This window comes from Podarcis filfolensis (assembly GCF_964270895.1).
Source record: "Podarcis filfolensis genome assembly, chromosome: 1".
Taxonomy (NCBI): domain Eukaryota; kingdom Metazoa; phylum Chordata; class Lepidosauria; order Squamata; family Lacertidae; genus Podarcis; species Podarcis filfolensis.
Window position 1 is genome coordinate 38818281 of NC_139604.1, and position 24092 is coordinate 38842372.

General features: G+C 37.8%; 1 protein-coding gene and 1 long non-coding RNA gene across 4 annotated transcripts in view; one reads left to right on the forward strand and one right to left on the reverse strand.

The window, feature by feature from the left end:
* Positions 1 to 24092, forward strand: part of LRP1B (LDL receptor related protein 1B) — a 764381-nt gene that overhangs the window by 672122 nt on the left and 68167 nt on the right. For all 3 annotated transcript variants that reach the window (XM_083581632.1, XM_083581633.1, XM_083581634.1), the window contains 15 exons: positions 1337 to 1465; positions 1654 to 1773; positions 4199 to 4312; positions 4540 to 4689; positions 5113 to 5235; positions 6728 to 6847; positions 7457 to 7585; positions 7732 to 7854; positions 9623 to 9763; positions 11115 to 11302; positions 12752 to 12935; positions 14320 to 14405; positions 16064 to 16186; positions 19069 to 19250; positions 21137 to 21336. In XM_083581632.1, coding sequence (XP_083437758.1) covers positions 1337 to 1465; positions 1654 to 1773; positions 4199 to 4312; positions 4540 to 4689; positions 5113 to 5235; positions 6728 to 6847; positions 7457 to 7585; positions 7732 to 7854; positions 9623 to 9763; positions 11115 to 11302; positions 12752 to 12935; positions 14320 to 14405; positions 16064 to 16186; positions 19069 to 19250; positions 21137 to 21336 — 2112 coding nt within the window. The remainder of the gene's footprint in view (positions 1 to 1336; positions 1466 to 1653; positions 1774 to 4198; positions 4313 to 4539; positions 4690 to 5112; positions 5236 to 6727; positions 6848 to 7456; positions 7586 to 7731; positions 7855 to 9622; positions 9764 to 11114; positions 11303 to 12751; positions 12936 to 14319; positions 14406 to 16063; positions 16187 to 19068; positions 19251 to 21136; positions 21337 to 24092) is intronic.
* LOC310748011 lies at positions 1094 to 12383 on the reverse strand. The gene is made up of 3 exons (XR_014541061.1): positions 12323 to 12383; positions 5249 to 5316; positions 1094 to 1259 (listed from the first exon to the last, which is right to left on the reverse strand). It is a non-coding gene; the product is annotated as an uncharacterized lncRNA (long non-coding RNA).

The following is a 24092-nucleotide window of genomic DNA, read 5'->3' on the forward strand; positions in this document are numbered from 1 at the left end:
CACTACTAACAAACCATCAGCATATCACTGAGAGCACCTCACACAGCTGATATGCAGTAAGTTCGAAACTGGAATTAATTTGGCAACATGTATTTTGACTTCCCAAAGGCATTAAGCTGTTTAACTCAGACAGCTTTAGTATAGATCTTACCACTGGTTGTTAGGTAACGGATACACTACATTGTAATACAGTGGTACCTCTAGTTGCTAACTTAATTCATTCCGGAGGTCCGTTCTTAACCTGAAGCTGTTCTTAACTAGAGGTGTGCTTTCGCTAATGGGGCTTCTTGCTGCTGCTGCGCTGCCGGCACACAATTTCTGTTCCTATCCTGGGGCAAAATTCTCAACTCGAGGTAACTCTTCCAGGTTAGCGGAGTCTGTAACCTGAAGCATATGTAACCCGAGGTACCACTGTATTACATCTTTTCCAAGTATGCTTAAAATTTTTCATGTGTGGAGAAATGAAGGCAAGAGCACATTTTTATTGTTTTGGTATACTAAGTTACCACCAATTTAGTCTTCTGTTCTGGTCCAAATTCATTGCTTTCAGTTCAGGTCTAGTTAATTGACAGTATGTAATCAGTAGCAGATAGTAGTAATCTGTGGTTGGCACAAATGTGGTTTTTATGGCTGGCATCAAAGGGTGGAATTCAACATATTGCTAAGCTGATTATTCCATCAATTCAAGCATTTTAAGTTGGCCAGGCAAGCCCATCTCCCCTCTCCTTCCCCTTCTTCCGATCCTCCCAGAACTGATTGGTGGGCACATAGGGGAGAGAGAGAGAGGAGACTCCTTGCTGTGGCTCCTGCTAGTCCAACTATTTAGTTGAAGAGTCGGCCCCTCCCAACTCTACAATTCTATGATTCTATTATTCCAAAACTAGTCATTCTTTATTGAATAGAAAATGAAATGATTCAGGGTTTCAGAACATCATGAAGTTGGAAATTACAAATATATATATACCGGTATATATGTGTGTGTGTGTGTGTGTGTGTTTTCATAGCAGCGTGGCTTCTATTTCTCCATGGCTTGGGTCCAGGGCACTCTGAAGTGGAATATTTGCAGTCTGAAATACACAACATTTATGTAATATACATTTCGTTAGTTACAGAATTGCCATTGGCTGTTGCACCATTACTTTGAACTTCTGTATTTTGTTTTAACACTTGTTTTGATCTTCTTTCTTTTCTTTTTTCTTTTGCTTAGACTGTGTATATTTCCACTCTAGGAACTTTGGGCAAAGGGCAGATTATTCATACTTTAAATAAATAAATAAATAAATAAATAAATAAATAAACAAACTCATGCTTGCTTTTCTGTTGTTCATTCTTTCAGCTAAAAACTCCTCATGCAACTTTTATTCTGAGTTTGAATGCGGAAATGGAGAATGCATTGATTACCAGCTGTCCTGCGATGGCATCTCCCATTGTAAAGACAAGTCTGATGAGAAGTTATTTTATTGTGGTAAGATTTTTTTATCTCATTGGGTTACATTGCCATATCTTGTTTCCATGTAATGTTTCTGACTAGCCATATAAGCTGATTCATAGTTTATTGACTCTGCTCCAAATTCCAAAACTTACTCTCATCTAGCCATGTTAATAGGAAGGTTATGTAAACAAAATAATAGTCTTTGTATTTTAATTTACCAGAAAATAGAAGCTGTCGAAGAGGCTTTAAATCCTGTTCTAACCGTCGCTGTATTACAACTGATCAAGTGTGCGATGGCAAAAATGACTGTGGTGATGGGTCTGACGAAATAGGCTGTGAAGGTACTTTTTTTGTTTGTTTCTTTTCTTGAAGTATAATGTTTATGAATTCTAGTATTTATTAAATTTCAAGAATCTGTGAGTGCCTCAAAGCAATGACCAAATATTTATTTTCACTGACTACCAATAAAAGTCATATCTGAACTCCAGAATTATAATTCAACACCACCATCCCACCCCCAATTACAGTCAGATATTTCAGTCAACATATTTTGTCGAATAAGTGGTATGTAGAAATAAGCGTCTGCAGGCATTTTTCACTTTCAGCAGCAGTCCTATGTGTGCAAAATAGGCATCTGTAGGTAAAAATCGAGCAGTTCAGAGTGCAAACCCAATGCTACTACATTGTGCACTGTTTACCAATGTTGTGTGAGATTGATTTCAGATATCCCTGAATCTCCACCCCAGTGAACAGTACTTTCAAAATTGTGAATATTGTCAGTTCAATTTCTGATGTGTCTACTGTAGTTCTACTTTGTTCTCAGACACATACCTTATTCCTATCCTATAATTCTATCTTACTTCATTTAATTTCTGTCTGGCTTAACCAATGAAAAAGCAGACTCAAGACTGTAACTGTGGCAAATCACCTTTTTTTCCTTTTTTAGTGCACAAAGTGCAATGGCATTGTGAAATGATAGGTTTGTAGAACGTACAGAAAATACCATATTTTTTGCTCTATAAGACTCACTTTTTCCCTTCTAAAAAGTAAGGGGAAATGTGTGTGCGTCTTATGCAGCGAATGCAGGCTGCGCAGCTATCCCAAAAGCCAGAACAGCAAGAGGGATTGCTGCTTTCACTGCGCAGTGATCCCTCTTGCTGTTCTGTCTTCTGAGATTCAGAATAATTTTTTGATTGTTTTCCTCCTCCAAAAACTAGGCGCATCTTGTGGTCTGGTGCATCTTATAGAGCGAAAAATACGGTAAAACTTATTCTGTGAGGTGAAATATGTAAAAATAAAGTAACGTAAGGCAACTTGTATATGATAATATTTAAAGCATCTCAAATCAATTGGTTATAGTTGGATGGGGAAGAGAGTAACTGGGACCACTGCTTCATCAGCGATTCTTCAGGCAGGGCACTTTGGCAACACTCCAGTGCTGGCTTGCAAAAAATGTGTTATGCTTTCCCCTTTGTTTTTTGCTTTACAATTGTTTGCTGAGACTCTTGCCATGATGCCACGGTCTCAATTAGTCTCACAGAAAGCAGCACAAAATTGCAGAAAAGTCGCAAGCAGTTTATATAAAAATGGCAGACATAATGCCATCTATCTTAATCCACCATGGGTGCTCTGCTAAACCTACCATAACTACTGGGTATTTAGGCCAAGTAGGGCCGAGATTAGCACAATTGGATACACATTATTTTACAGAAATATGTGTGTGCAGTTTTAAAGTCCCTTTTCAGCTTCTCTCAGCTCAAGCTGATCAATATCGCTGCTTTTCTTTTCAGACTGGGAGGTAGAGACTTAATAATGCACAGCATCTTCCTTAAACATGCAGGAAAGGGCTGCAGTTAGAATAATAGGATCATAGAATTGTAGAGGTAGAAGGGGCTATGAGGGTCATCTTGTCCAACCCCCTACAATGCAGGGATCTTTCGCCCGGGAAAATAACGGACTATGGGATGAAGAAGCAAGGGGTATATAAAATGCCATAGGGGTATTTGCTTGCATCTTGAACAGGCCAACCCTAAAATGTGCTTTTCTGGGCCGTAGTCATGATGTGTGTGACTTCAGAGCTGTCTTTCCCATTAGATTTACTGGCGCGTTGCGCCAGGGCGCCGACCTCTCAGAGGCGCCCCAGCAAGTGGGGGAGCTGTGCGGCTTTGCCGGCGGCCTCCCCTTTCCCTCCTGCATGCCCGCCAGCTGCGCCCCGTCAATCATATGGCTGGCGGGCGTGCAGCTTCCTTCCCAAGCCCCTGTGGGAGGAGAGCGATCCCCGCAGAGGCTTGGGAAAAGGTCAACAACTCTGGGAAATGGGGGGGACGGCGCCGGAGGGATTTTTGCACCATGGCGCCGGATATGCCTAAGACGGCCCTGTGTGAATTGTTACTTTTAAACAACACACATTTAAGCGTTGTACAGTGGTACCTTGGGTTATGTACGCTTCAGGTTACATATGCTTCAGGTTACAGACTCTGCTAACCCAGAAATATTACCTCGGGTTAAGAACTTTGCTTTAGGGTGAGAACAGAAATCGTGCTCCGGCGGCACAGCAGCAGCAGGAGGCCCCATTAGCTAAAGTGGTGCTTCAGGTTAAGAACAGTTTCAGGTTAAGTATGGACCTCCGGAACGAAATAAGACTTAACCTGAGGTACCACTGTAATTAATTTAGTAGCAGCTTTAAACTTAAATATCCCAAACCTTGCAAATTATGTTTATATCTTTCTTTCTTCCTCCCCACCCACCAAACACTTCACCCTGTAGTTTCAGGATGTACTTCAACAGAATTTCACTGTGCAGATGGAACTTGCATTGCAAAATCAGCGCAATGCAATCAGATTGTGGACTGTTTGGATGCTTCTGATGAGAAAAACTGCAGTAAGGAATTTAGTTAATTTTTCATTTGTAACTATTTGTTTCTTATACTACACTAATATATAACTGTAAGTTTAATTAATTTGTGTGATGTAATTCAATTGGTAACAGGCAATGCTGTGATTGTGAGAGCTAAATTAAGCAACCACTGTCAAAGAAATCACAGTGATGAGATCCACACTGAAAAGAATATATTCTAATGTGTGCCCATTCCCTTTTATGTACCTCAGATAGCACAGACTGTGCTCACTTCTATAAACTTGGAGTCAAATCTTCAGGATTTATTAGCTGTAATTTTACATCACTTTGTATACTACCAGAATGGATGTGTGATGGATCTAATGACTGTGGAGATTATACAGATGAACTTAAATGCCCAGGTAATTATGGAAATAAAAATAATTTCTATATTTATTCATGATAAAGAGTTATTCATTAGTGGCATTGTTTCTTTATTGTATGTTGAGTTTCTCTTTGACAAACCTGTATATGGAACACTCCTGCATATAGGAGGAAGTAGCAATGTTGGTGATTCCTTCAGTGCCCTGAGAAACTGGTCTGGACAGCTAAGGAACTGTGCAAAAGAATGCAGAAGGTGGCATGGCTGCATGGGGAAGAGAAAATGGGCAAATATTGCCTCTTCCCTTTCTCCTGTGGGAGCCTTTACTGGATCAAAACCCCTTCCATGAACGGAAGGAGCCCTTCTATTTAGTGGATTGAACCCAGATGATCTTTTCTATGTATATTTCATCCAAAATTCCATGACTACCAGAAACAAATGGCTTCTTTTATTTTATTTGCAGTTCGAAACAAGCATACGTGTGAAGAAAATTATTTTAGTTGTCCAAGTGGGAGGTGTATTTTGAATACCTGGGTATGTGATGGTCAAAAAGATTGTGAAGATGGAAGTGATGAATTGCACTGTGGTTAGTATCTTACCTCACTGTTGTTAGTATCTTATCTTTGAACCATGGATGTTTGTGCAAAGGAGATGTCAATTGAAATCTCTGCAAGAAAAAGAATACAATTAAACTAAACTGGTATTTTAACAAATCTCAATGAACAGCTTGGAAACCTTGCAAATTATACAGGCATGATACATAGCAAACACTTTAATGTATAATTTGGTCATTTAGGCTCTAATCATATACATATATACCTAGATTGTAATCTAGTATAGCTCCGTAATGAGTGATGCAGTTAGGATCTTTGCCCCACAGGCCAGCCCCCTGCAAAGACCATCAGAGAGCAGCATAAAATAAGTCATATAAAATCTGGTAATGGTGGGAGGGAGGAGAGAAAGAAATGTTGTGTGCTGTGCAACTGAAATAATACATGTTGACTTCTAAAGGAGGGATGCAAGAAGACCATTCATTCCAGAGTCTAAAATTACCTAGGGGCTGACTTTGAAGTGACATGTATAGGATTCTGCTGTTAGGTTCCTTTGCTAGAGATCAACAAACTTATAAATATATTTTGGTGTGATTAGAGTATGCAGAGGAGGTGGAGGTGGAGGAGAAGGAGATGATTTCCATAAATTATTCCTTACTACTTTAGTATCCTGGAAAGCTGTTCTGGGGGGATGGAGAACTTTCTGGAACAATGAGGAACATGTCAGTGGAGGCTGCAGAAAGACAGATAATCAAAATCTGCCTTGCTGCAGGACTCCTCTGCAATTTCAATGGGTTTGATATGTATTACTATGGTGTAATGTCCCTCACTGAATATTTAGTCCCTCAAAGATCTTTGCCATTTTTCTTTTGAGAACATATATATATATATATATTACTGTTAGATTACACAGAACCATACAAGTTCAAGCTGTTAAGAAAGTTTGTAATTATTTTGATCTTAGAGCTGTTTTGTTTTTTTACAATATGTTCGTGAAAACTTAAAATACCTTTAGTAGTGGGCAAAAGTATTCACATAATATGTTGTAGGATATTTGTTTAACATAAGATTACATTTTTAAATGCTTGTTGGAAGGCATGCATATGTGTCTTTTCCTCTACGTAGCTGTTTTTGAATAGTAGAACAAGAATTATTTTTATTTACATTTGTTAAAGATGGGAGGTAGTTTATAATGTGATTTAAATATATATAAACAATCTTAACGAAGACAGAAGTGCCTGGCGTGCTCTGGTCCATGGGGTCACGAAGAGTCGGACACGACTAAACAACAAAACAATCTTAACAATGCCTGGAGAAGCTGAGCAAAATTCCATTGGCTCTTTAGGAATTTTGAAGGGAATTTCCAGATGGGCAATATGTGAAATGAACTTCATCGGAAATTTCTAGGAAGAATTTTGCTTGTCAATAAGGGGGGGGGGGAGCATGCTAGATTTTTTTTCATAGTGTTGATATTGAATCTGTTCCTATTGAATATATGCAACACCTATCATTTACATGCCCTTGCAGATTCCTCTTGTTCATGGAATCAGTTTGCTTGTTCTGAAAATAAGTGTATCTCTAAACAATGGATTTGTGATGGGGAGGATGATTGTGGAAATGGCTTGGATGAAAGCAAACCTATATGTGGTGAGTACTACAGTGATACAAATATGAGCTTGGGGTGCACATTTGAAAATTACTTGGCCCTACCCTATTCATTCAGTCAACTCAATGAACAACCACCAGAAATAAGTATTGGAGCGTTATCATATTCTGTAGGATATAAGAAATATATGTAATATTTGGTATCCCTTATAAGACATATGGTATTGTGCAGTAATAAGAACTTGATGAGCAATATCCAAGTTCTTTGAACTAGTAGTGGCTGGTGGGGCTGTGCAGGCACAGCTGTGTTGCTCTTCTGACTTCCCAATGCTGTGCATCACTGCCAGTTACTGAGAAGGAAGAAAAAGGCAGTAAGGAGCTCAGCACAGTGTAGCACAGAAGTGGACACCACCCTACAATCTCAATGTTGCGCCTGCACTGTCCCTGCTGAGCAGCGCAGTCCCACCCATGCATGTCCCTGACTGCTACTGACTCACTCAAATGTATTGTCTTTGTTGTTTGACTTCAGATTTTAGAAATCATTAAAGAAAATTGTAGTATATGTTATTTTATTTTTTAACAAGGCACTTCAGAATATAACTTTTGTACGTAACAAATAAAATTTAAATCATACCAATTTTTTTCCCCCAGGCTCCGTAACCTGTGCTTCAGACATGTTCAGCTGCTTAGGTTCCTATGCCTGTGTTCCTCAGCACTGGCTTTGTGATGGTGAAAGAGACTGTCCGAATGGAAGTGATGAGCTTGCCACAGCAGGATGTGGTATGAACGATTTTGCAACATACATAAATAAGATGAGGGGTTGCTGTATTTATCTGTACCACTGTATTGGTGGCTGACAGTAACTTGACATTTTTCCTTTATAAGTTGGTGGTTCACTGTCTTCCATTCCATTTTCTTTTTCTTAGCTCCTAATAATACTTGTGACGAAAATACTTTCACATGCCGCAATAAAGTCTGCATTCCCAAGCAGTTTGTATGTGACCATGATAATGACTGTGGAGATGGATCGGATGAATCGCTAGAATGTGGCAAGTATAATTTTTTTACACCTGAAAGCTTCAGCAAAGAAGGAGGCACTCTTAATATACTTTGGGCCTATGTCATTTGGGGCTTTCATGTGAGCACCATGAAGTGGGTGTGGACACAAACTGGCAACCAGTACAGCTGTTTTAAAACTGGAGCTATATGAGTTTGAAATGAAAAAATAGACAGTAATCTGGCTGCTTCATTTTGAACCAGTTGAAATTTCCAAGTTCGCAAAGAAAGAAGTTCCAAAGGAATGTGCTTACTTTTGCTTTTTCTAATATATTTCCCCCCTAAAATATTTTTCCCTGAAATAAGTTTCCCTAAAATAAGGCATTAGTAGTAGTACATTGGTGCACTATAAATGGAGCATTGTGAGAAGCTTAGGCTGCAATCCTATGCACACCTGGGAGAAAGTCTGTTAAATTCAATCTGAGTTACTGAGGACACCTGTATGAGATTGCACTGTTAATCTCTGATACAGAGACAGGTCTTAATGCTGAAGTTTGTGTGCTCTGTATCTGTCTGCTGACAAGGATAAACTCCCCACAAATAGAATAAAATCGTTTGAAGAAAGTAAGTTAACAGGTTTTAAATTTCTTCTTCTTCTAAGGAAGCAATGCTCATATTCCTTTAAGATTTCTGTATAGAAAATCTTTGCCTTTTCAGAGCAATTTGTCAATGTATTTAAACGGTTTCTAAGAAGCACCAGATATTTGATCTCTTCAATATGTCCAATTTGACAGAATGTGGAATCCAGTCAACTTTAAATAGACCATGGAGTTATCATTTATAAATAAGTTGCTATGTATTTCTCTTGAAAATATACATTTCACATTTACCAGTAAAATCAAAGAACAAGGGAGTAAACAGGTATTTCTTTGCTGTGGATAGAGTTTAGGATTTGGAAATTTCAGAGCTTGGGATAAATTGGAATTGAGCCATAATACTTATTGGGTGGCTTCAGCCAGGTTACTGCTTAACTCACAGCAGAATAATTTTGAGTAAAGAACTCTAAACTGACAAATGTATTGGATAGTATCTCTTAGAGGGGTGAATGGCACTATTTATCAGGAGGAAATCCCAATGAAAATCCTTGTTATTATATATTTTACATGGCTGTTTATTTGTATATAGTTTAAAATTTTATATACGGATATTTTATGATGGCCTATACTTGTAATGCCTAATAAACGTTTGGCAAAGTAAGTAAGAAAATTTATTGTTCTAAACTCAAACCCTTTATATTTGTCAGATCAGACATATTTCTAGTCTGTCTTCAAAAACAGGTTTCAGTGTAGAATTCTAGGTCATGTGAGCCCAGGCTACAGCCATTTTGCAGACATGTCTCAACCCAATCATATTTAGCAGAGATCCAGAAACTGCTAAATCTGCTACTGTAGTTGCTCATGAAGAATTGTAAGCCCTGTGTGCCCTGTTTCATAGCTGGAGACTGTTCTGCTTTGTCAGAGTAGTTACAACAGCTTCCAGCCATGGAATAGGGTGTTGTGGCCCTGTAGCTCCTTGCTGAAAGCTGTTGAAACTGCTCCTTTTGGCCATAACCGGGTCACCTGTAGAGGCACAGCAGCAGAGAAGGAGGTGGATAGTTTGGTTACCACTATGGCTGAAGTTTGCATCTGCTAAGGAAGACATCTGCAAAGTACTTTGAAATGTTCTATGGATCAGCTCCTGTTTGAAAAAGATAGATACTACCTTTTTGGGAAAATAAATATTAGAGGTCCACATTATTAATGTCTGGCCACTCTTTTTTAGGCTATCGTCACTGTAATCCTGGAGAATTCAGCTGTGCAGATGGAAGATGCCTGTTAAATTCTCAGTGGCAATGTGATGGAGATTTTGATTGTCCAGACCATTCTGATGAACATCCAATTAACATAAAATGCAGAAGCGCAGGTTCAGCCTTTAAAATATTTTTACAATTAAATATATGTGTAAAGTAATTTAGCACTGTTGTTAAATAATAATGTAGTTTTTAGTAAAATTTGGTATTTGTGGAGTGTTGAGAGAACATTCAGGCCACAAAGAACTAAGGGAGGATCAAATTGTCCAATCCAGGGCTAGTAACGTAATTGCACAGCAAAACTATAAGCCTTGCCCTATCTCTGTTCAAAATCTTGAACGCCAAAACTACAATTGCATCCTGAAAACTGCAGGTGTGCAAATTTGCATATTTGCAAGGAACACAAGTCCTCGGTAGTTCCTCCACCCTCAAAAGCTTTGGGGTTGGTGACTGGGAAGATGGCATTCTCTGTGGCAGCCCCTAAATTGGGGAACCCCAACCCCCACAGAGATGAATCTGGTGCCTTGTTTATACAGCTTCCAGTTAATGATGAAGATGTATCTCTTTACCCTGACTTTTGACATTTGAAGTTTATATTTTTAGGACACACCTTACTTCTGCAATTATAAGCTATCTAAAGCTGTTTTTAGTATAGTGTTTTAATGTTGGAATCTGTCCTGGAACTTTAAGGTGAAGGGTGGGTCATCATCATCTTTAGTGAGACAGTTTGGTACTGAATCTGCCTTGGATACCCTGATGGATAATCTCTGTTAGAAGGACAGTGGGAGTATAACCCTGTTGCTGTTACAAGATCTCGCCTTGGCTTTCGACCCTCCTGGACTGTGTATGGGAGATGGATATAAGAGGCATTGATCTGTGGTGGTTCTGATCTGTGGTGGTTCCAGGGGAAGTTCCAGAAAGGAGCACGGGATGAGAGTTTCTCAGCCCCCTGGATCTTAAGCTGTGGGGTGCTGCAGGGCTTGTTGTTGTTGTTGATGATGATGATGATTCTCCCTATGCTTTGATCTTCCTGCAGAGGCAGGACCCTCTGTTCCATGTTTTGCAACATGAAGGCCTTTCCCCTCTTTATGCTAAATAGTTGATAGACAGGAGGGAACTCAAAGGGCCAGATGAAATCCAGCTGAGGGCCACACTTGGGCTATACATATAGGTGTTGGAGAAAAGGAAATATAGACAGAACTTGTATTTACTATTTGAAACAAACCAGCAGTATGTTTATGACTAATCATAGTTACACTGACTGGTGATGCAATCCAGTGAAATTGATGGCAAACTTTCTATAAATGGAAATGGGATATGTAAAAGAATATGAAAGGGCTGGACTGAATTTTCACAAATGATCTGTTTCTAAATTAAGATGCGGCCCACATGTTAATCCTGACACATCTCAACGCGTTCATTGCAATCCATTTGTGTCCTTTCCCTCTTGTTTCTTATTTTTAGAACAGTCATGCAACAGTTCCTTTTTTATGTGCAAAAATGGCAAGTGTATTCCCCAAGAAAATGTTTGTGATACTAAACAAGACTGTGGTGATGGATCGGATGAGAGAAACTGCCATATTAATGAATGCTTGAGTAAGAAAGTCAGTGGCTGTTCTCAAGATTGTCAAGATCTTCCTGTTGGGTACAAGGTTGGTAGTCCTGGTGTGTAAAATAGTACGTTATAAATAGAGTTTTAAATCTTAAATTTGACTTGCATATGTACCATAAACATTAGAATTTGACACTTCTTGGAAAAGAGAGCACACCTTGTGCTCACCAGCTTTTGCTATTCCATTAATATAATACAGAGGGTATTAGACTCTATGACTAATACTAGATTTAGTTTTATATGTCCTGGGGGCGGAATGTTTCATGGAAAGCCAAATAAACTGAAATATGTCTGAATATCTTGATATGCCTTTCTTTTGGTCAGAATAAAGGATTATTCTCCTCCTCCTAATGTAGCTCCCATCAGTCCCTCCCACCATGGGAATTGTAGTGCAACAACTTCCAGAAAGACACAAGTTCCCCACCTCTAATGTAAGGCTATGAGCTAAATATTTTGGTGGTAGTAGTGAGTAGTAGTGAGAAAAAGAGAAGCAGATTGAGGGAAGCAGCAAAGAAAAAAAATGTATAGCAATGTCAGTCATCTTGAAAATATTTTAATTGTTCATCTTTTACTTTTAAATGTTAATCTCCCACAAAGTTTTGACCTGGTTCACAATTAAAATAACATTAAAACAACTACAAAATCATGTGAAACTAGTCCCATCACACTGAATAACCAGCAGAAATATCAAAATAACACCAAAAAATTAAATATATGACAAATTAAAAATGTGTTTAGAGCTTTTGTAAATTAGCATGAAGACTGAGCTTGATTATACTCACCTTTTTGAAGTGGGAGGGGGGATGAAATTTCACAATACTAGTCCATTGGCTCCCCCCAGTACTTTTGTATGAGTGCTTCTAGCATCTCATGTCTAGTGGCTGGGAAATGAAGAGAAAAGTATGAGAGAAAAGTAGAAGAGAAAAGATTGGGAGGAAAGAATTGGAGGTGGTATGAGGAATATTTTCCGCTAAGGTTCTTTAAAGCATGTAAGGGAAGGTCTATCTATATGTGTATGTATGTGATGGGGAGAGCAGAAGTTGCTGAAAAATATTTCTACCTCCTAGCCAAGTATGTGTGGTATGAAAAGCTAGGTTCCTCTTCTCTGCCCTGCTTTGGCCCAGGAAAGAGCAGGATGGTAAATATTAGTGTAGCATTTAGCAATGGAGGCAAGGAGATCACAGTCATCTGTGGGTAGATCTTCACAGCTCACCTCTAACTTGTATCCTCGAACCTTGCTACCTCTTCTTCATAAAGTGGGCTTCAGAATTTCTTGCAGAAACATGCAGCAGAAATATAAAACTTCTGCTATGGAAAACCACCTGGAGAGGAAGACTTGGTCTGAATTGTCTTTTAGAAGTTATTTTAGATGCTATATTACTAGGTTTTAAACAACATTTTGATCACATTGAAACCATGCCCATGCAAGGAAGAAAGCAGGTACTCTTAGGATGTCTGATGTATAATTTGCTTTTATTTTTCCTTGTAGTGTAAATGTTGGCCTGGCTTCCACATGAAGGACGATGGCAAAACATGTGTGGATATTGATGAATGTTTGTCTGGCTTTCCGTGCAGCCAGCAGTGCGTCAATACGTATGGAACCTACAAATGTTTGTGTGCAGATGGTTATGAAGTGCAACCTAATAACCCAAATGGCTGCAAGTCACTTTCAGGTATCATTTGCTTACTTGGCTTCCAGAATTTTACTGACTCAGTGCAGTTAAGCTTAGTCATAACTAAGTCCCATGGAAAGCAATGCAACTTAAGTTAGTTTTGACATTTTCCTTTAGTCATGCAGGTTTAAGACCTAAACATACTTTGTTCAAACAAAATTAACTGTGTAATGCACAATGCATTAAACTTTCCAGTACTAACCAAACTGTCTTAAGGCATACTTCTTCTTAGGTAAAAATAGATGTTTGTCCAGATGTGAGCATCTTGTCCCATCATTTGTTTCACATTATGGGATTGGAACTAGAGAAAAGCATGTGAAAGGGCGCTGGAGGAAGCTGACTTTCCTTCCCCCTTTGCCCCGGCAGCTCCTCCATAAATCCTCTCCTGAGGGTCAGCTAAATGGGGCCTACTGAATGGGACAGGCTGTGGTGTGGGGGCTGAGGAGGAAGGAGGGTCCCTGGAAATTGAACGGATGCACCTTTCACAAGCAGGAGAGGGCTAATGGGAATAGAATTAATGAAATGGTCTTTAATGTTCAGTAGGCCCAGTTGCAAGAGACATGTTGGGAAATTAGAGGGAAACATTCCACAAAATGGAAGAAACAGGCCAAGAGTGATCATGGCAACACCACCATTCTACATGCCATTTGAGTAGCCCAGAACTGATTTGCAAAACTGACTCTCTGAAAATCTGTCACTCTGAAAATCAGGGCTTAGAGTGGTTTGAATTTGCTCAGCATTCCTTTTATTGTAAATTTCTTAAATATTATTCTAAGGTTGTGCTGAGAATAACTTACTAGGAAGTTCCAATAAAATTAATGGGGCTTCTTTGTGATTACACATGTATAGTATTGCACTATAAATGTATTTTTTAATGTACAGTAGCTCCAAGTATGCTTCACGTGCACTTCATTTACAGAAATTTTGAATTATTAAAATGTAAGTTAAATGTATTTTCAGAACTATTCAGCTCACTACTCGCTGAAAATTCTGGCATGCATTAATTTGGACCTTTCTGACTTTTGAATTTTCCCCTTTCTTAATGTCAACTATTACTTATCACCTATTTGTCCCTTAAAAGCCAGGCTGAGTAGCTGTGCTTAAATTCATTTTGGAATTGAAATTATTGAGAGTGCTAATACATTTTCTGTATTACAAAGGCTAAATTAAAGTACTCTGAAAGAAATGCTAATTGAATCTCTTGTTCAGATTATGACGCATCATTGATCTTACTTGAAATATTATGCTTTTAATGTTTCTTTCATCCACAACACTGTTCACAGCATGTAGCATTTTATTTTTCACTACTTGTATTTCTATTCTTGAAGTTCCATAAATTAACTTAAATGCTAGCATAGTATTTTTCTCCTTTCGCTATATTTAGATGAAGAACCTTTTTTAATTCTGGCTGACCATCATGAAATCAGAAAAATCAGTACTGACGGATCCAACTACACTTCATTGAAACAGGTACAATTCCAATTATCATCTAATTAATACTTAATAATCTTCATACTCATTGCTCTTTAGAATGCTTGATGAACATAAAACCACAGTCTTAACTGCACTCCATAGCACAAAATAAGCTATGGACAAGGTTGGCTGTGAGCAATAAAAGTCTGTAATTCAGTTGTTGTATTTCTAGTAACTGTAAAGGGCTATAATAAATGAGGTTTCTCTTTATTACACTTTCCTTTGTCACCTTACTTAATTATGTAAATGGACCACTCGACCTGATATGAATATGTAAAATATGTTAAATCTAATTACTATTCAGGTCCCAATATCCTGAGTAGCCATACCTGCTGAAATGTTTTTTTCCTACAAATAAAGTTCCACTACCAGTGTCTATTTTCATGAGCACCAGTCATCATGATATCATGTGTTATTCTGCTCTAATAAGACCCATATTTCTACTGTGAATTGCATCCCATTTTGTAAATGTATAATCACTGTAAGTATTTCTGCTAGAAATACTGGACCATGTATTCCAAATGCACAGTTTTTAATGGGACTTTTTTCTGGAGGGCATAAATATTAAAATATCAGTTGATTGGAATTAGAATATGTTAAAATTTTGTGTCTGGGTTTGTTTTTTTAAGTTGACCAATGTTTAAGTTGTTTCAATGCCTCCTACTGACTCTCTTTATATTCGGAATCTGTTTCTTTTGTTAAGAATTAATAAAGCACCTAAGCCAGCTTGGCATACTCAAAGGATGAATTCTTTCAAAATCCTGTCAATTTTGTCAAGAACATTTGATTCATTAACTGTGAGATACTATGAACAGCATCTATTCTCCCTTCCTGGAGAATCCCCCCATTTCCCCCAGAGCTTGTTCTCAGAAACTACATCAGAGAGTTCCCAATTTGAGTGTTATGTGATCTAACGTCATACTTCGAATGGAATCCTGAATAATTTCTCCTGCACCTGCTTTTGCCTCAATAGGCAAACAAAGAGGCAGACACATAAGATGGGCTTGAACTGGGACACTTTTAATTAGATCTTAAATTGAAATCAGCAGAGGGGGATGACCATGGGGCAAGAACTAACTTAACTAACTTAACTTAACCATTCATTATTATTTCACAAAATCCATTATCCTTTGTGTTTGATTCCTGTTATATTCTTTTTAAAGATACAGAATGTGGTTGACAGATTTTGTTAGTGATGCTGCAAAAAATTCAGAACTTTGGGAGATCAAAGGTCCTGGAAAATGGCCTTGCAGCCAAATTGGACACTACCCCCCCTCCTCCACAGAAATTGTGGAATTCCAGGTGTTTAGTAGATGTGCTTCAATGTGCTTTTTTTTAGTACAAACCTTACTGCTTTCTGACTTGGAAAAAAAATTGAATTTGTAACACATATATTAACTCAAAGGGGAAGTTAATTTCAGGTTATTTATATTTATCAGTTTAAATAACATGTGAGTGCCACAATCGAGCAGTCTCATTTCAGCATCATGTTCTATTAAAAGATATAAATCAAACTTGAAAATATACAAGACATATATTATACCAGTTATATACACTTTTGATTAATCTTTGATTATTTATCTTGTCAGAGTTGTCATCTTTGTTGTATTAAATGCCTTATGGAAAAACCTGGTTAATTATTTTTTCCTTTTCAGGGTCTGAACAATGTGATTGCAGTAGACTTTGATTACAAAGAGGAGTTCGTCTATTGGATTGATTCCAGCAGGCCAAATGGCAGTAGAATAAACAGAATGAATCTGAATGGAAATGATGTCAAGGTGATTAGAAAGTAATCATGGAATTATAAACATTATTTGGGTTCCTACTTAATATTATTATATGCCAAATAGAGTTGTGCATTTGCACTACTTAAACTAGTAAGAATTATTATAAATACAAAATAGCATATCTGTTCTTTATTTTTATTTTTTACTAGAGATCAACTGGGCTCAAATCGTGCAGATAGTTTATTCAGCTAATACATGTCCAGTTAAATGTGTGGTTAGGTAATTCTAATAGCAAATAAAAATGAAGATACTGTTACAAAACTGTATGCTGTATGTCACAATGTGATTGAATGAAGTCAAAGCAGCTTGTTTTATTTGATTGGTTAGAAAAGTCATTTGAGGATGCTGATTGAATTTATCCTGTATGTTTGCAACTTATTTTTCTTAACAAGTTATTGGTGCAAAGAGTTTTTAAGCCCCATGCCTTGCTTGCAGGGCTCTGGGATAGTTGTGCAAGGTCTCAGGACGCTCCTGCAATCAGTGCTTTTTTCCAGGGGGTACTCAAGGGTACAGGGTCGCGGGTGGCGCTGTGGGTTAAACCATGGAGCCTAGGACTTGCTGATCAGAAGGTCGGCAGTTCGAATCCCCGCGACGGGGTGAGCTCCCGTTGCTCAGTCCCTGCTCCTGCCAACCTAGCAGTTTGAAAGCACGTCAAAGTGCAAGTAGATAAATAGGTACCGCTCCAGCGGAAAGGTAAACGGTGTTTCTGTGTGCTGCTCTGGTTCACCAGAAGCAGCTTAGTCATGCTGGCCACATGACCCGGAAAAACTGCCTGCGGACAAACGCCGGCTCCCTCGGCCAATAAAGCGAGAGGAGCGCCGCAACCCCAGAGTCGGCCACGACTGGACCTAATGGTCATGGGTCCCTTTACCTTTACCTTTTTACTCAAGGGTACACAGTACCAGCACCTATTTTGTTGTTGTTAAACAGTAACAACTTCATGGTGAGTGCCAGCACCTATTTTTCTAGTGGGGAAAAAGCACTGCAGGCGATACCTTTTAAGATCTCAGATGGCCTCTGTGTGGGATGACGAATGTGTGGCCTTACTATTAGGTGCAGAAGTTGTACATGAAGTGGCTGGGGTACAGTCCATCCCATGCAAGGGCACAGCTATAACTGGATAGTTGCCCTTGATAGCTTCAGCATCCTGGGCCCTCACTGCAGCAACTACCCAGTCAGAAACTTCACTGGGTCATTCCATAGCAAGTGAGCCAACCTTTTTACCTCATGTCATCCAATTTCCTTAATATTTTGTACACTTGTTGAATGATCAAAATTAAGTTCAAATCTAAAGTTTTGGTTTTTTAATCTCATCCCATTTTTGAGTTATGAGGGTTTGAAATTTCCCAAAAAAAAAAAAAAAGAGGAAAAAGGAAAATTTTGGCCTTGCCAGACTACACAAAAGCCTTAAAAAGTCAGCCCGGATATTTCAAAACTAAAAATACTGATCTCTTCAGAACTTCATGGGCTTTAATATGATATGTCACATGATGGGCTTACTTTAGATTTCAAAGTTAAATTACAAAATTTAAAAAGTGATTAAAAATGAATATGATTTTTAAAAAATAAAAAAATTATTTAATATTTCTAAGAGCTACTTGCAAAATTTAATATTGGGATCTCAATGAGATCACATTTAAAAAAAATATTTTGTACATACATATCTGCCTTATTTGGGTTCTGTTTAGGATCTTGGAGTAAAATATAACAGAATAAACAAGGTTTAACACTATAATATCAGTCATTTCATATCAGGCATTTCTTTAGAAAGTTATTCAGTTAAAAGGCATTTGAAAAGCTAGTCAGGGTTTTCTTTTAAAAATGTGTTCCAAACCAGAGTGATAGAATTAACAATAATAAGTTAGAATTCTTTGGATTTAAACTTAGTTTTGCTCATTCAACAAGTGTACAAAATATTAAGAAAATGGGAAGACATGAAGTATTGGATCACTTGATATGGAAGGACCCCACTTTGTTCCTGAAGTCTAGCAGTAATGGTGGTTGTCCCTGTCTTCCGTCAATTATCCTGGAGCGCCTACTGACAGTTACACCTAAAGAGGTATTTCACATGCTCCAGGTGTTTCTAAGCAAGCAGCCCACTTTCCATACTATATTTGATTCTGGGGGGCTTTCACAGAAGCAGATTACAACATGGCATGTCTTCCTGCTTGCCAAAATCAAAAAAGAGAAAAGCAGCAGTTCTACTGGACATGTCTAGTGTCTAAACTAGCAGTTTGGAGATCAGCCTGCACTTGGAGAAAAAGGACTAAAAAAGTAATTTTAGGGTTGCCATATTTCAAACAGTAAAAATCCAGACAGAAAAGTTGTTGAGCCTTTTTTTAGCTTTGCCCAAAGTTGTGGAGCTTTTCTGGCAAATTCTGGCTATTTTTAAAGAAAATTGCCAAAAACAACACAGCCGACATGGGTTGCCATATGTCCAGATTTTCCCAGCCATTTTGGCAATTTCCGCCCAGACACTGCTTCCAACTACAGTATTCCAGATATGTCCAGGAAATTCTGGGCATATGGCAACCCTATTAATTTACTATTTTAAAATAGCTTTCTCAAACCAACCTGGGTTTTAATTTAGGCTCCTCTTTGTTGTTTTTAATATTCTTTAAGAAACGCATAATTCCCCTCAAATACCTTGGGAAATTTGGTCTGTAATCTTATATACTCTCTTTGAGCACAACAAAACTTACTTCTCAGTAGATATACAATTAATTGTGCTGCCAATTACGAAATCACATTTGTCAAGTGTAATATCATTTGTTTCTCTCTTGCATCTTTTAAATATTTTTCAAGAATAAGAAATGGATTCTGTTCTTGTTTTTCTGTGTATTCCACTACTTATACAATTTTAATTTCTCTAGGTAGTTCATAACACAGCTGTTCCTAATGCACTTGCAGTTGACTGGGTTGGAAAGAATCTCTATTGGTCTGACACAGAAAAAAGGATTATTGAAGTATCAAAAGTCAATGGCCTATATCCCACCGTTCTTGTGAGCAAAAGGGTGAAGTTCCCTAGAGATCTCTGTTTAGATCCTCAAGCTGGGTATGGAACTATATTACAGACTAATTATGTTAATTGATCACATCTGATTAGGAGAATGTGGGTTCTGAGGTTAGTTTATGAATGTGTTTAATGGTTACAAAAGACAACTCAAGTATTTATCATAACATATTTGAAAATTCCAGAATGGAAAATTGAAATATCATTTTCTCCTCTGAAGGCAGAAGGAGGGTTAATTATGTGACCTGACAGAGATATATTTGCAATAAGTTAAAACTTTGCAGCATAATATCATTAAGAGATGAAACATCCTTAAATAAGATAATTAAGGAGTAAAGCTTCCCCTATATTTAAACATTATGCTTCAGAATAAGGAATTTTTTTACAATTAACGAGCAGATGGATCCCTCAATTAAAATTAATACAAACATCCAGTAGATCTTAAGAATTTGGTAAAGCTTTTTTGTTCCTTGACAAGATGTTTTGCTCCAAATTATACCCAGTGACATATTTTCTTTGGGTATTATTTCTCTGGATGTTACAAGCCAGGACTGTAGCTATTTATTAGAAATATCAGGCAAGCCAGCTTTGGTCTAGCCTGGAAATTAGCTTTGGGAGCTCTCATCTCAAAGAACAGGTGAGCAATAGTGTTCACATCAAAGAACAGGCAAGCAGTAGGATTTCCTGATTGACTCTGCCAAGCACCCAGCCATCCCTTTGACATCTGGTAGGGGAGAGAAAAAGGGCCTTCAGCGCTGGGTTGCTGTTTCTCACCTAACAGCTTTTGGAGCTGCAGCATCTTCAAATCAATAGTGATGTCTTTATTCATTATACATCTTAGGCACCTGGTGAAAATGTTCCTCTTCAACCAGGCCTTTGTCTGATTAACATTCTATGACTCTATGTCCTTTCAAATGTGTGTGGGGGGGAGCAAGGGGTGTTATTGCTTTGTTTTGTTCTTGTTTTTATTATGTATTTGTGTTTTTATGCTGTGAACTGCCCATTGATTTCAGTATGCAGATTTAAAGCCCCTGTGGCCATGGAAATGGATGTGTAACATTGCATATAGATAACACAAAGTGTTCTTTTGTTTTCAGCTGCCCCTGACCAATATTTTAATTGGCCTGAATTAATTTTGATTAAGTGCACTTTAGAAATCTAATTTTGTTTCTGCAGTAGTGCCTATCCTCTTCCCCTCCTCAGAAATGAGCAGAGGCCTTTTCTAATTTGGGGGGCAGGTGGTGGTGGAAATAGCTCGCCTTATCTTATGTGACCCGTGATCCACATGTGGGTCACTCGTTTTTCTTTTCTGGTACAAAATATCAATATTTGTGAACTTGTCATTTGATTGATGAAGTCAGGATCTTCCTGCAGAATCATTTGCTCAAGCAACAATAACAGCCCTGCAATGTGTGATTCTGTTTTCTGAGACAGTACAGCCAAATGAGGTCTTATAGGGACACCATTCATATGCTCATTACATCCATATAAATTGGGGTGGGGATCTTTTATTAACAATAGCATTAAGATGTGGGTGAAGGGCATTGAACCCTTCTCTCTCCTGAACCATATTCCACCTTAATCCTTTGCTCCAACTAAGGGGAAGAGGATATAGGACAGTGCATTCCTTTTATTGGTAACATTAAGATTGCTACCACCTGGTTTCAACTGGAGTCAACAAGTGAAAAGAAATGTGCCTACCACCATAGAGCCTAGTTTGTCCCATAGTTTGTAGATTTTCACTCTTTGGACAAGTAATATAATCAGTGAGCTCTATATTTACTAACCAGCAATAGTACTTCCTAGTTAGAATGTTTAAGGATTGCAGTAATAGAATAATTCTTGATCCCCTGATTATACACATATATTTTTTTCTGATGAATACATTTGTATCAATAAACAAAATAGTTATCAATTTTATTTCCTAGATATTTGTACTGGATTGATTGCTGTGAGTATCCTCACATTGGCCGAGTTGGCATGGATGGCTCTAATCAGACAATTGTGATAGAAACACAGATATCTAGACCAATGGCTCTTACAATAGATTATGTCAACAGAAGACTCTACTGGGCTGATGAAAGCCATATTGAATTTTCTAACATGGATGGCTCTCGTAGAAATAAAGGTCAGTTGCTCTCTGAAACAAAGTTCAGACATTTTGTTATTTAGCTAGGTTTTTTATGCTCATTATAGAAGTGAACGTATTTCTATCGACTACATTTTCACCAGTAATGTATGCTAAGAAATCAGAATACTGCATATCAAAGAGGATGGAAAACATGAGACTGTAGCTGGTTTTTAAAAATTTTTTTTAAAGCACTACTCAATTATCCTATCCAAAGCTAAAAATACTTAATACAGACATAAAAGGGGAGAAAATCACCAGTACAAGCATAAAACATTTATTTCCATTCATTAATAAAAGTGCAGCCATTAGTTCTTTTAAAATGACAGTACATATGTGGTTCCAGAAAATGTAACTCAGGAATATACAAAAAAAATGAGTAAGAATATATAAAGACCAATTAATGACGTGCATTTACTATTTTTTTTCTATTCCTATCTATCTTTCTCTAGTATAAAAATCCAGTGAAACAGAGTTTTAAAAATCCAGTCGTTTTTTATATTTCGTTTACTGGGTTCCATTAGTGCAAGTGCCCTCCAGATGTTATTGGACTATAATTCCCATCAGGCCCGATCAGCATTGCCCCTGATGAGTTGTAGTTCAACAACATCTGGAGGGCAGCATGCTGGCTAATTCTGCATAGTGTAGTTCTAGAGATCTTCACCTCCTTAATCAACTGTAGTGATTTGAGAATTACTGCTGTGACACTGTGACTCCTGTACAAAACTTCTTGATATATATATGCACAGCAAATGTACATGCGCACATGTAAGTACCAAATATTTTTATTTGTTACTAGGCAAGCTTGGGGGATTATTGCTACTAAATTGAGAACCCAGGCAGCAAATGGTTGACAGATTGAGCTGCTAATTTAAATGAAGACTTTGCTGATTTGAATCTCGCCTTATTAGTTGTTATCTGGGAATTGACTGTCTCATAGCATCAGGTCACATCTAGAATAAAGGAGTAATAATATTGTCTATCAGGATTATAATGGGAATCACTTTTCACATATTTACCAATTTATTTCTTGTGAGCATGGTTTGATTTTTTTGTGTATATTGTCAAAATTGGGAAAGTTCAAAGGGGGAGTTAGCTCTCAACTTCAAAGGGCACTATTTCTAACCTCATAGTGCTTGGAAAATGAGAGAGTTGTCTCCCAACTTGGCTTCTATTCATGAGGCAGCACTATACTACTTCTGCAGCTGACATGAAATAGTCAAAGCTCTATGGAAGACAATGGAGGTTCATACATATGAGCAATGATGGACTTTTCTGAATTCACCTAACTTTTACATTTTTTATTCAAATCTCACAAGTAATGTATTCAAAATCATATTTAAAAACATCAATATTAGTTTATAAATAAAATAAATATTAGTCAATATTGAACTGTCTGCATATTTTGAAAAAATATAAGAAGTACGTACACAGGTTGTCATAAAGAGTATATAATTTAATGAGTGAGATTCAGAACATAATTTTTATAGATAAAACGGTAAATCACATATGAACCCTTGATTAAACCTTTGACAAAATACTCAAAATTATGCTTTCCATGGTGAACAGTTTAATTTACAAACTCATTTAATGGACTTCTGTATACAGTGGTACCTTGGTTTAAGAACAGCCCTGTTTACGAACTATCCGGTATATGAACTCCACAAAACCGGAAATAGTGTCCTGGTTTGCAAACTTTATCTTGGTCTAAGAATGGAAACCGAACAGTGGAAGGGCACCGGCAGCAGGAGGCCTCATTAGGAAAAGCACACCTCGTTTTAAGAATGGCTTTGGTTAAAGAACGGACTACAGGACTACAGTGGTACCTCGGTTTACGAACAGATTAAGTTCGTAAACCGAGGTACCACTGTAGTCCAGTATTCCATCTCAGACAGTGATTATAGAGAGCCATGCTTTCTTTGCTTTTTATATAAAGGTACTTACAGAAAGGGATGTAAAATACATGTTGAGTCAATTAGAAGTGCCAGATTTGCCATTGGGACTATTTAATCTTTCTTTGCAGGCTACTGGTGTATCAGAATAATAATACAGGTGGGCAGAACTCAGCAAACAGTAGAGAGTGTACTTCAATGAAAACCAATAACATTTGCAATTCCTCCTTTGATGACAAATCTTTTGTTGATTTGTCACATTTTTCTTCTTCAGGAATAGTTGCAGAATTCTGATGTCACCACATCCCCCTATATAATGATGAGTGTACCTATTACACATCCTTCACCCCACCGACTTGACTTTCATGTTCTGCCACCTGCTGTTGCAGAATGTGTACCTTAATAGCTGACTTTTCATTTAGTACATATAAAAAAGTACTGCAAAGTAATATTTTGTATAAGTGTTATAAAATGAAAAGATCTTGGTTCCTCCTAAACCACTTCATCATCATCCTACATGATGATGCCCTGTAACAAGCAATAACTCTGAGCTAAAGCTCTCAGAGTTTCTCCTCTATATATACGTATTCCTAATATATGTGGAGGAAAACATACTGCAACAAGTGACCTCAGTCATAATTTAATATTTTGACTCAATCGTCACCCTATATCTTGTTAGCACCAATCCTAGAGCAGTACAAGAACCTGGGGGGGGGGAGAATAAAATTGTTCCTGACCAGTTGCTATTTAGGAGTTCAGGCTAGTTCTATTTGCTCAGGAATATTTATTGATAGAAGGGATGTGGGTGGTGCTGTGGTATAAACCACTGAGCCTAGGGCTTGCCGATCAGAAGGTTGCGGTTCA